This window comes from Lycorma delicatula, chromosome 6, assembly GCF_047948215.1.
Source record: "Lycorma delicatula isolate Av1 chromosome 6, ASM4794821v1, whole genome shotgun sequence".
NCBI lineage: Eukaryota > Metazoa > Arthropoda > Insecta > Hemiptera > Fulgoridae > Lycorma > Lycorma delicatula.
In genome coordinates, this window is record NC_134460.1 from 7,598,505 (window position 1) to 7,612,403 (window position 13,899).

General features: G+C 29.3%; 2 protein-coding genes across 4 annotated transcripts in view; both read left to right on the top strand.

Moving 5' to 3' along the window:
* On the top strand, nucleotides 1-4,819 carry LOC142326616 (uncharacterized). Its single transcript, XM_075369207.1, has 3 exons — nucleotides 1-124; nucleotides 2,665-2,827; nucleotides 4,605-4,819. The coding sequence occupies exons 1-3, from the start codon at nucleotides 37-39 to the stop codon at nucleotides 4,807-4,809; spliced, it is 456 nt and encodes a 151-aa protein (XP_075225322.1). The 5' UTR covers nucleotides 1-36; the 3' UTR covers nucleotides 4,810-4,819.
* Nucleotides 4,609-13,899, top strand: part of LOC142326615 (protein cueball-like) — a 25,611-nt gene continuing 16,320 nt past the window's right edge. For all 3 annotated transcript variants that reach the window (XR_012756806.1, XM_075369205.1, XM_075369206.1), the window contains exons 1-3: nucleotides 4,609-4,747; nucleotides 7,901-8,410; nucleotides 10,440-10,788. Coding sequence is in view for 2 of the 3 variants with exons in the window: in XM_075369205.1 (XP_075225320.1) it covers nucleotides 7,956-8,410; nucleotides 10,440-10,788 (804 nt within the window). In the remaining variant the exon portion in view is untranslated. The remainder of the gene's footprint in view (nucleotides 4,748-7,900; nucleotides 8,411-10,439; nucleotides 10,789-13,899) is intronic.

Below are 13,899 nucleotides of genomic sequence, written 5' to 3' on the forward strand. Positions count from 1 at the left end.
GAACATAATTTGGTTACTCCTTTAAATTCATCATTAATGTTGGCACCTGGTGATCCTCAAGTTGTCAATTTTGTGTGGAGATTGTCACTTTATGCTCTCATGGTGATTACCAAAAGGAAATACGGTAAGGAAGCTAAATTATTTATGTATTCTTTATTTTGAGATTATATTACTTCTTAAGACAAAAATCCAATTAATCCGACATCAGTATTTGCTCAGCTGATTTCTGAGATTGAGCCTATCTCATATTAATTTATTACTTGTACTGGAGTGAACCGATGCAGAAAAAGTACAAAGTTCTTGTAAACAGAAGAAGCAGTTACGGGTAATAAAATCAGTTTCTTATAAGCAAAAAAATATTTTTGTTTGAATCATTTCAGGTATTAGACGGATCAAAATTCAGGTTTTTAAATAAAATTAAGATACAAAGTTTTATTTTATTTTTTTAAATACGTTCAAGTTCTCTTGTGGACAAATGAACGGGTGGAAAAGTTCTTTTAAATATATAATTAAAAATGCATATTTTTTTATATGCATTTTTAATATTATGCATTTTTTTTTTATTTTATCACATATTCGTTGATATGTGATAATCAACGAATATGTGATAATTTAGAAAATGTGTTAATTTTATTGTGTAGGATAATTTAAAATACATAGAACCACAAAAATGATGCGTGTCACCAGCTCTGACCAGTGAAAATGTTCATCTTTCTTTTCCAACTATCTCTAAAAGTAAACATTTTTTATTGTCCAGACCGATCATAAAATGTATCGATAATGATGAGCTCCAAAATCCAAAGAATTGCAGTAACTTGGACACTCAAATCCAGTTAAAAGAGAATATATTTACATAAAACTAGATTTTAACGTGGATTGTGCAGTATAACTTAGCAAATACAAGGGTTATTTTTTTTTCAAGGTCCGATCGATCACAAAATTAATACCACAGTGAAAATAAAAGTTTTTTTATTTGTAACAAGTACTTACATAGTTACACTATTTCTCTACATAATCACCACTCCGATTTAGACGTTTGTCGTAGCGTGGTTCCAACTTTCCAATACCCTCGTCACCGCCTGTGTTTTCAGCCATGTTTCTACGCTGCTCTGCAGCTTGATGTCTGTGCCAAAATGTTGTCCTCCTAGCTAGCGTTTCATGTGAGCAAAGAGGTGTAAAAAAGGTATCTTCAACGTCTATGAAGGGCAATTCAGATTAAGCGGGGAGGAATGTTTTCATCAGGCATTGTCTTTCTCCATGACAATGCTCGGCCGCACACTGCAGCTGTAACAAAAGCCTCTGCAGCGTTTTTGTCGGGAAGTGTTTAATCACCCATCATACAGCCCAGACTTGGCTGTATGATGGGTGAGAATCTTTTACATACATACTTAAGAATCATTTTCACAACTTTAACCATTATTTCAGAATTCTTGTTTACAGATTTGCCGTATTTTAAAAAGAAGGGAATGTTTTTACTTCCTTGTATGAAGTAAAGGAAGGATTGTGATCGTGAAAAATTTCGGTTTTCAGATTTCAACGGAAGTATCCATTTTGACTAGTTTTGGGGTGAATCCAGAAAATTTGGATTTTGGACTTTTTCTTAACTTTAGTAATAAGTTTTTTTTTGAGAGCTTTTCAACGGTATATTATAAGTGGTACTTACTTTCATTGATTCCAGAATTATAGCCAAATAAAATTTTAATTAATGAAATCGGTTTCAATCAGACTGCATGTACTTATATTTTTTTAACTTTTTTTTTAATTTAACTGCAGTGATTTATTTATAATTATTAACTTTGTAAAAAAAGTTTTACAATAAATAATAATTCAACAATAATAAAATAAAAATGAAAATAATCGTAAGTTATTAGTGGAATAGAATTTTATGTACGTTTCATTTTAATTCAAAAATTTTTACAGCGGTTAATAATTGTTAATAAATCAATATATTTAAGTTATAAAAAAAAATGTATGTGAAGTTGGGATTTGAACTGATGTGTGCACGGTTACAGATCCGACACGTTCTCACTTGCATCGCATAACTACTTGAGTGATGTGAAACAAAATCATTATATATAAAATAGTGATACGGACAGCACAAAAAATGTGATGCAATTTGGTTCCACCACATTGCAATTGTGTAACTGTCCGCTTTATTAAAGAATTGGAGAATCGTATCTCACTTTCAAATGAAGTAAGTTTAAATGAAGTGCAGCAAAAAATGTGTATATGTAATTTAATAGGCGTACAAAGAAGTTCTGTGCCGGCCTCCGTGACACAAGTGATAGTGTCTTGGCCTTTCACCCGAACGTACCGGGTTTGAATCCCGGTCAGGCATGGCATTTTCACACGCTACAAATCATTCACCTCATCCTCTTAACTGTGGACCCGGAAATTTAAAAAAAAAATAAAAAAAAAGGAAATCATTTCATGTACACATCAAATTTTTTTGTGAAAGAATATGAAACTACCGATTTATTATTATTGAAAAGTTTTATTAATAGTAATTCAGTTTTTCTTTTTTTAATATATGCTATAAATAACAAAACGTGAAATAAGCTTACGTCTAAGTTGTCATGAATTGAAATAATGTTAATAAATCTAAAAGTTTAATAGATAATGATGTATATTTTTATGTTCTAATATACTTTACATGTGTTGCAGGTATTGAAATTCCATATATTGATCAGACAAGTCTTCATCCTCTTATAATAAAAGCACGAATAATGGCAGTATTTCTTATGCCATTTTATTTTAATGTTGATAGTGTAATTAGTCAACTCGATGAGCATCGACAGTATGTTAGTTACATGTTAAAACTTTCAAGGTTGGTATAATTTGTATAATGTATGTAATTCAAAACTTTTATTCATTAAAAAGTAGGACTTAGCATGTAAATAAAACACTTTTTAAATACTTGGAAATACATACATTTTCAGATCTTTTAGAACTGTTTCTTCATCACTGATGAAATATTAATATGAAGTTAGTATTTTTCTAATGATGTATTATAAAATAATTACTTTATAAATTAACTGCATCGTAAGTATTGTTTTATTTTGAAAGTGAATCGTTAATTTTTTTATTTATATCATATTATTTTGTGATTGCAAGATACAGAACTATTATTCAGATATGATATTAATGTACCCGTTAGTTGTGATATTTGCATTAACAGTTTTACATTTTTTCATGCTGGTGTTTTTAGTTCTATTACTGATTAATTTTATCAATATTTTTGCTAATAACATCGGTTAATCTTTAGCCAGAATTCTGAAAAATGTTTTGTTTAAAATTTATTTGCTTTTTATTTTGTCTGTTACAGTTTAAAAAAAAATCCTTATAATAATATCAAAAACAATTTTTCCAAGAAGAGATAGAATGTATTAGTTGTTTATTCGTCTTTTTTTGACATCAAATAGAAATGCATGTACTTAAAAAACTAATAGTTAAAAAGCACAAACGTGTCAGTCTTGAGAATTAGCTACCGACAAGATCACTTGATGGCGTTGTATTTTTTAGTTTTGGAACTGGTTAGGTGGGAAGGACCCCACCAGGTTGGTCTAGTGGTGAACTCATTGCAAGTCAGCTGATTTTTATGTCAAGAGTTCTAATGTTCAAATCTTTGTAAAGTTATTTTTATATGGATTTGAATACTAGATCATGGATACCAGTGTTGTTTGGTGGTTGGATTTCAATTAACCACACATCTCAGGAATGGTCTGCCTGAGACTGCACAAGACTGTACCTTATTTACATTCATACATATCATCCTCATTCATTCTCTGAAGTAATACCTTACGATGGTTTTAGAGGCTAAACAGCAAAAGAGAGGTGGGAAGGAAATTGCCAGTAGTAATGTATAATGAAGTATGAAACATATACAATATAACATACTTAGAAATAGGTTGGCAAATTCTAGACTAAGCCAAGCCATACTTACTATCTTATATCGTTCTACACTTCCTTATACGTTTCTTATAAAATATATTACAATGAAGTTCTCATTATTTTCAGTGTTTTTTCTTTTTACTGATTTCAGATTTTTCCTTAAACTGTAAAGAATTAGTAAATATGAGAGGAGCACTACGCCATTTGAAATTTTAAAAAATTTCCAGGACGTAATGTTTGCAAATTTATTCTCTTAATTTTTATTAAAATTTTTTTTTGTTGAGGTATGATAGCAGTTGAGTATGAAAAGTTTCTCCTGCCAAAGGGGGTTGTAATATTAAAAAGAGAAATGCTAACTGCAAAATTTGTAAAAATTTTTTATGTTTACAATTCTATATGTTATGAATTTCTATAGTGAAATATAATAAAGTTATATATAATAAAATTGATCTAGACAAGTTAATAGCCAAAAACTATCTTTATTTTCTTAAGGGAAGGAATAGGAGCCTGTGAATGATTTAATGTAAGGTGTAGCCTTGATCTCAGTTACGGAAATTGTAAATTTATTCCATAAGTTATATTTAAATTGGTTTAGCAATTTTTTAAAAATTCTTTTACATTTAATGATGCAAATTTATCTTATCTTTTCATTTATTCATATATTATATTTTTTTCTCTTAATTTTTATTAAATTATTTATGCATTACTTGTAGGAAATTGCATCAAGATTTATTAAAAATTGAAAAAGAAAGAAAAGATGCTGAATTACACTTAAAAAAATTAATTGAAGAAAAAGATATCGATCAGCATTTAAAAAGGAGAATAAATAGTGATGAAATAGATGATGCTCTTAAAGGTATAAAAAAAAATACACCAGACTTAAAAAAAAAAATTGTGTGTATTAGTAGCTTCTCTTAAACCTTTAATATATTGCTTACCTAAAAAAAAAATTTAATTGAAAGAATTTTAATTTTAAATTAAAAAAAGGATGAAATCGTATTTTTTAAATATAATTTTTTCCTTTTTTTAGACTTATTTTTTAAATAAATTTTATTTATTTGTACCCAACGGGATGTCTTACATCCCGTTTAAGACTTGGGGTTGGCATCGCCATGGGATGCACCTAATTTGGCGCTACAACACCTATTATATATTTATAATATTCTCCTCACAAGTTTTCCTTTCAGACTGGTCAGAAGCCATTGTCGTACCAGTACATAAACCTGGTAAGACAAATGAAGCCCCTCCAAGCTACCATGGTGGAGAGAATGGTGACCCGCAGGCTAGCATGGTATTTAGAGAGGCATGGCCTTTTATCTTCAGAACGGTTTCCGAGCAGGATGATTTTCCATTGACCATTTAGTGTCATTGGAAACAGTCATTCAAAACGCTTTCCTACTATGCCAGCTCCTCGTTGCTATATTCTTTGATATCAGAAAGGTGTATTACACGGCCTGGCGATGTAATATTCTATACACCCTCAAAGAATGGGGAGTCATGGGCAACATGCTTGCTTTTATCAGAGGTTTCTTAAATGACTGAACTTTCCACGTTATTGTTGGAGATTCTCTTATTAGGTAGCATAATCTTAGAGAATGGAGTACCTCAGGAAGTGTTTTAAGTGCCATCTTATTTTCTATAGCAATCAACAGTATTACTAAATGTGTGCAGCCACCTGTTTCATGTTCGTTATTTGTTGATGATTTTGCTATATATATTATGTCCTGTTCAACAGTCACAGCAGAGAGACTACTACAGAACATTATATCTCGCCTTTGTTACGTTGATTAGATTAAAATAACAATCGTTAATGTGGTTTTATGGTTTATGCCACCCCTTAGAAACACCAAATGGGTCATACATAACAAAAACTGTCCACATCATTTATCATGCCTCCTGCAAGATAAATGATGCCTTCACTAACCGGTATTGTCTGAATTTCATTGTGCTATGATTGCCATGAACTAAGTAGATTTCTTACCAACAAAGGACTATGCTAGAAACATAATTTGTTTTTTTTTTAATGCTTATATCAACTACTTTTTGGACATTAGCCACTAATGTCAGTGGCTTGCTGTGTGACTCCATAGAATGTTGAAGTTTAGTAATATAGAAACCGGTTTATTAAGCATGACAGGCATTTTATGTTACACCTTGTTTCCTACATACTATTCCTTGAGACATTCTTTGTGTTGTAGACTGCATCAGGTTCAGAAATTTAAAAAAAAGTTTATTTAAAATATCTTAGGTCAGGCATTTACGCAATTGACCTTGAAAGACTTGCCAAATGCCTACTGTTCCTATTTAATGTACTCTTCTTATGTTCGGTTTTTTTTTTACAGTACTACTGTTCCAATTCTTAATGCCCGGTTGTTTCCTTAGTAAGATGCGAAACCTGGCCTAACAAATCCTATACTCAAGAGAAGAGAGAACGAGAATGCTACATGTTCCTTTGGCTTAGAAGGATTTCATATTACAGGACTAAATATCTTTCATTTTCATTGCCTTGTTGGTATAATCTATGTGTCTTCTGAAAAAATGCTGATTAAGCCATTCTTGAACATATCATTTTCAGTTAACTCAATGATTTGATGTATACAGACTGACAAGTGATTCAGTTGATCCTCTAGTATGTTTTTATGCGAGCAACTAGTAGAGTTTCATTTCAAATGTTGTTTTCTCCTTTGGTGAATTACTATCCCTATGAAGAAAAATGTACAATTCATTATTTGTGCAGTTTTGGCTTTAGTTTTTTTAACGACATTTTATATTTCTTTTTTTTTTTAAATTTATATTTCTGTTTTTTTTTTAATAACTTAAAATTGATATTCATCTTTTATTTCATGCTTATCTTTCTTATCGATGAGTTCTTGTGTAATTTTTTGTAGACTGTTAACTATTAATTTTATATCATCTGATCTACTACAAATCAAATTCTGTTCATTTTAATAAGTCTAGTATTATATTATTAATGCTTACTGTAATCCATTTTAACTTTTTTAGTATAAATAGTGTTTTAAACAGAACTTTTTAGTATTTCATTGTTCTTATTTTAGAATCAAACCATTCACTTGATATGTTCTTAGTCTTAAAATAAATAAGTCAGTATTGCTATTAAATGTACCTGTAAGACCTTGGTTAATGTCATTATATTATATCATGCCTACATTGATGATCATGTTCTTAATTAAAGTTCTGTGTGTATCATTATTATGTGATTTGTGTCTGTAAGTTTTATCAAAAATATTTTTTCTTAAGGTGATGTGGCTTTATTAAGTGAGCTTCATATATTTAATTTCCAAATATTTCAGTCATATTCTAAGATTCATATATCACATTTTCTAATGAGAAAATCTGGTTTACGTTTAGTTAATACTAGGGCTGTTCAATTTTAATGGAATCATGGATTTTGAATTCTCGCCTCGAAGTTGCAATACTGAACCATGCATACTGTCAAGGTGTTTTACAATGGTTATGTGAAAAAATTTGCAAAAATAGATCAGAGTTGTGGTGAGATGACTGATTGTTCCTTCAGTATGACAATGCTCCCGCACACTCAGCTTTGTCAATTTGTCAGTGTTATGCCAAAAATCAGTCTTCCTTCAGCCTCCCTACTTGCCAGACCTGGCTCCTTGTGATTTTTGCTTATTTCTGAAATTAAAATCTGTTATGAAATGATGCTGTTTTGTGACTGTTAATGACATTAATACAAATTTGTCACACACCTTAAAGGCCATTTCAAATGAAGCTTAACAATTCGTGAAGTGGAAACAACGCTGGGAAAAGTGTGTGAATAGGTGACGGTAGTACTTTGAAGGGGACAAGGACTAATTATTTGTAAAATTAATAATAAAGATTAAAAAAATAAAGTTCTGTTATTTTCTGAACAGACCTCATATGCAGTTGAAACCATGATATTAAAGGACTTAGTGTATTTATTCTTTATTACTCTTTGCATTAAATTTATTTTTATTATATATTGTGTTAATTGATCTTATTTCTTCCTTAGGTTGAAGAAGACATATTAGAGGTTGTAGATAAAAAAAAATAAGCTTTTGGAGGGTATGAGTGAAAGTGTTGAAAAAGGAGAATTATTATGTTTCAATAACGGAATAGAATCATCCGGTGAATGTATATGTAAACCAGGCTTTAGTGGAGATCATTGTGAATTATCTCTTTGTCATAATTATTGTTTACATGGAGAAGATTGTGTTATTATAAATAATAAACCTGTATGTAAATGCAATTCAACATGGAAGGGAGAAAGATGTGATATCGATGTGTGTCTTGGTTATTGTTATAACGGTGGTGATTGTTCAGTTGATAATAAAAAGATATCGAGGTGTAATTGTAGTGATGAATTCACTGGAGAGCGCTGTGATAAACATGTGAAAATGCAGCATCTTTGTATTGCACATTGTAGTTTAATGGTAGCTGGTTTTGATGAACAACAAATAATTGATATGTCATCTAGTCATGAAATTCCCGAAGTTTTAGCAAAACCTCCTTCACCTTGCAGGTATAGTACTTTTTCTTCTTTTGTTAAAAGTTGATTTTCTTTCTAAGCAGTAAGCAATATGAAGTATGAGAACAAATTTAAATAAATGCATATGAAATTTAAACTATTTTATTTTAATCACTACACAGCTACAAAAAAAAAAGGTTTTTTATGTGCGAATGTACTCGAAAAACAAGTTCAAAAAATTCAAAACAAAACAAGATAGGATCAAAAGAATTTTGTTTATATGAAGATGAAAATAACAGCAGATGTTTATTGTGAAACATTAACATAGCTTGGGAGAGTGATACGTAATAAATAGTAATGGATGCTAATGAAGGGAATTAATTTTTTTATATGACATCTCTACCGCTAAGGGTTTACTAAACAAATTTAATTTGCATGCTTCTTACCATCCCCCTTTCAAGCCCCAGATTTGGCACTGTCTGATTTTCATCTGGTCACAAAATTGAAGAATTGGCTGGCTACTTGATACTTCAAAAGTGATGACAGATAGGTACTTCAGCGACGCCATTCTTTGTAGAGGAAATAGACAAACTGATGTCAAATACATGAATTTGTGCAGGTCTTTGTCAAAAAGTAACATGAGAATATATGTAATTTTTGTTTATAGTAACATTTTTCTATTTATTTGTTTATTTTTATTGCTCAACTTGAGGTTAAGTTATAATATTTCTCAGATTTAAATCGTTCTTTACGTGTCTTAATGTTAAGGGTGTGACTTAATACTTGTTAGGGGTGATACACACACTGTGAGATTGAGCTTTGAGTACTTGAAGGTATGAACATAGCTACCTGGCTTTTAGAGAGCTCTACCTTATATTATACAGCATTCTGATAATATAATATTATTTTGAAATATGATATTTCAGTAAACATAAAAATACTTTATACAGGTTAGAAAAGAAAAATTATATCGATCGAATTGTTGATAAGCTTATTTCATTGAAAACAAAAAGGGAAATACTTCAGCATTTGCCTGGATAGATAGATGAAAACTGAAAAAAATTTTGGTCAGAGCAAAAAAAGTAGTAAATAAAAAGAAAAGTGGAAAAGATTTGAGTACATATTTTTATTAAGAAATTTTTTTTGCAAAAGTGCCTTTTTTTTATAAAACAACCTTTTTAAAGTAATCTTTAATAAATCATTTAGATTATTAAATAATAATATTATTAAAGGAAAGAAGCACAATAAGATCTTATGTTAGCTGTGTAACATAGTTCTCTTGTCTGGTTTGATAAAGTTAACTTATTTTTATTTTTTTATAATAAAAAAATAAAACATGAAATTTTTGAAAGATTTTATTATGCTTTATACGAGAGGTTATCTCTAAAGTAAAGACAGTTTCATTATTAAAAAAACTTATTCTGTAAACTTTAAATATTTTTATTTCTCTTAAACTACATACTTTATTTTACTTCTCTATATAATCGCCACTTTGAAACACCAGGAAAAAGAAGGGCCAGGTCAGAAATCGTTGAGCAATGATCTTTTCTGATTCCATCATTGACAAATTTCAACAGGTCCTCTGTTATTATCGAGGGCCTCCTCAGACATTCTTCATCGTGCACATTAATTCTGATATTTCTAATCCTTTCACACCATTTTTGAACGTTTCTTTCATCCATTACATTATAACCTTACACAGCACCAACTGCCTATGAATTTCAGCCGGCTTAATGTTTTGATGGTTTAAAAAACATATGACTCGATGTATTTCACAGTTGGCTGTAACATCGATTATACTACAAAGCGACAACTTACAGACAACAATGCAGTGTGCTCATTAGTAGCATGGCTATGAAATACACAGGTTCACCGACCTTAAGGAGAGCAATTTCCCAGTGGTCTTTACTTTACAGATATCCCTCGTTCTATACTTGTGCACATATTTATGTAATTTATCCACCGCATAAATAAAATTTGTTCTTGTAGCTAATTTATCAATATTAAACAAAAACTTTGCTTAACTTATGTGAAAATGTTTACGGTCTGTAAAATAACCCATTATTTATTCATTATTTTGCAGGTGTTCAGATTTTATGAATTTGAAGAGTCCTTCAGATAAATTTGTAAGTAGTGATAGAAATAATAATACTACTAAAATGGAACTGTTGCCGTCAGTGAGTAGCGAATATGTAAAATGTAATACAAAGTTATATGAAATTTCTATAGGTATTCTTGCTTTGGTATGCCTGATTTTAATGGGATTGTCAGCTGTACTTGGATTTAAGGTTTTGTCATTAAGAAAACGTCCTCGTATTAAGAAAAGAATTATTGTGAACAAGAATGTTACACCATTAACGTCACTACCACAAAATACTGAACAGTGTGAAATCACTATTGAGAATTGTTGTAATATGAACATTTGTGAAACGGTAAGGTTTTTTGTTTTATGTATATGTATAATTGTAATAATTTTTTTTAAGTTCTAAGAATAACACGGGTGCTTTAATTATCCCTTTGTTGTGTTTATTCTATAATTACAAAATAACTGTTCATTTACATTTGCTTTAATCAAATACAATAGATGGTATACATGCTATATTTTAATGATTTTCCTTCACTTTAAAAAGTATTTTTTTTATCCTGCAGCAGGATCATGGTAAGATTGTAAACTATCTATCTACCTTGAACAAAGGTAAAATCTCATGGTTGCTTAACCTTTTGCTTTTCTCCTTTTTGTTTTTTATTCTTTCTTTTTTGCGCGAGTATTATTGAAATTGGATCGGTTGCTTTCATTTGTAATGGTAGAACCATCTCTCAGTTTATCCAACCATCTCTTGGCCAGAAAAGTATCCATTTCTTTGTTGGGACTTAGCAGAGCAGTGACCTTCTTTGCCCGAGAAACTGTCAAAGGACTAAGGATTGCAAATAAAACCAAACTAATAGCTGAGGTGCTTACATGGTAAAGTTGGGCCTGTTGCTCATAAATTTACTGTACATAGACTTACTGTCCGTGTACTGATATCTGGTTTTATGAAGCAAAATGTTTATTATGCGAAGTTATATATTTTATTTTTATTATAATCTTAAAATTAAGAACTTAAAATACTTATTCTCTAATATCTAGCATCATTGTGCTGCATTTTAGTTTTGGTAATGATGTTATAGATGATGTTGTAATGATGTTTTTTTTTGCTAAGAGTTGCATTTACTGTAACATAACATAATGATGTCTTGTTTGATTAAGATTTTATGTAATTGATAATTAATACTCTTTCTATTAAAAACTATAAAAAAAATAGTAATAAAAAACAAAAAAAAATTTAATACCTGTAATGAAATTATTAATTAAAAGTGTATAATGAAAAGGGCCTTTTTTGTTTGTATCATTAAGATCATTAAGGATCTGGTTGCATTTATTCTAATTTTTTTGGTTTTTTTTCTTTTACTTTTTAACAGTTAGCTGTAATTACGTATTACGAAAATAATCAAATTTTTTAATAATTTTATGCTACATCTATGATAATATTTTAGTCGCTTCATGTTCAGTTATTGGATTTAATTTCATACGTTTGTATGATTTGGTGGTGTTTGGATAATTATTTATTTCAAATTTTTGTTTGTTGTTTTTGTTAAATTGATAAAGAGGTGTTTATCTTGTGCAGTAATGGTTGTTTGTTATCGATCATGGTAATGGATTTTTCTTTTTTAAATAAAGAAACTTTTTATTGCACCGTGACTTTGACTTTGCATTTTTATATATTTGATATTTTGTATATTATTATTGTTCAGTAGTAATGATAGAATTTTTTTCTGGCTTAGCTTAGCTTTTTTGTCTTCCTAGGATTAGGAGTAGTGCAAGCGATCAAAAAAAAAAAGAAGAAAACAAATACTTTGGTGGCGATATTGGGGAGGGAGCCGATCAAAGTTTAAATTTTTTTTTTTAATTTTTAAAACTTTTTTGTGTTTATTTAAACTTTAATACTATTAAAAGTTAATAAACTTTTAATACAGTTTTAACTTTTCATAATTCATCCCGATCCCCATAAAAGAAATCTTAGGTAACGTTTTATTTTTATTATTGGTTTACAATTTAGTGGAATTTTGTTTTTGTCCATTTAACACAGTAAACAGAAAATCAAGAAAAATTCTTTGAAGGTGATTTTGGTGGTGGGGAGCAGAAAAAGTTTTGGGTTTTTTAAAGTTTTTTTGGTTTATTTAAATTTATAATGATAATTTTACAGTAAAACTTGATCATTAATTACCTGCACCCCAAAAAAGAAATTTCGGTAACTTTTTCATATTTAATTGTTTTTCTACTATATAAGATTAAGTAAGTAACCAATGCCAGGAAAATATTACAATTTTCTCGTCAGATTTTTTTGTATTTCAGTGACAATACTTTCGGTCACTTATGTAGTTTTAGTGTTACTGTCCTATTTTTTCTGTGTTTTATCTATAATTAAAAGCAATATATAATCATAATAATATATTTTTATAACTAAACAATACTATTTGATTTAAAATGAACTTATCAGTATGAAGTATTTTTTATCATATAAAATTCAGTACGATTTTCTAATTTTTTAAATTAATACAATCTGAATGAGTTTAAAAATATACACGTAAATATGTTTAAAATATTGTTAATCATACTTAATAAACAAGAGACCCATCAATTTTTTTTTTTGTTTTATTAATTTAAAATTCATTGATGGAGTAATAATATCCATTAGTATTAACAGCAATTTGGTTGATACTCCATGTATAATTTTTAAAGAAGAAAAACACCTGGAATTAAAGCATGTTTGTTGTATAAAGGAAACCAGTATTTTCTCTTAACTTCATTTTTATTGTTTATATATTTTTCTTGTTAGTAAATAATTTTACAAAGATTTTGTCATCAAACTAAAAAAAGATAATTTTTGCTAGGTAACTGCCATGTTTGCCACATTCTAATTAATTAAATACATTTAAGGAAAGTTCAAACTGGCACATAGCATTTGTAGTGTTGTAGATGATGGTGTGACTGGTGGAGAAATTTTTAAAAGCTGTTCAACTCCAATTCAGATTTTTAATTTTTTTATGAGTCATGGATTTTATTGAAATAAGGATTTTTCCACCTTTAATCCCACCTGGATTTACTTCGATGAATGATATACTGTATTTCATAATTATGCTTTTCTTTTAATTTTGTTACTTTATATGCAGTATGTATATATTCAAAAGCAAAAACAAAGTTCAGTGCTCTTACTATTACCTTTTTTTTTCATTTTTTAATTCTCCCTTATGTATCGCTACTGCTTTCAAGGATTGCTCATCATCAGTCGATTAAAATTAAAATTTCAAGATTACACATTAAAATACCATGTTATTACAGATAATTAAAATTTTTTAAACATCTTTGTGGTCACCACTAAATACAGCACTATACTCACCAGGGGTGTACATAAGGGGGGTTACTGGGTTTGAACTCCCCCTTTTGAAGATTTAAGTACTTTTTAATATTAGGCCTGTAAAATAAACATACTATAGATTTACAC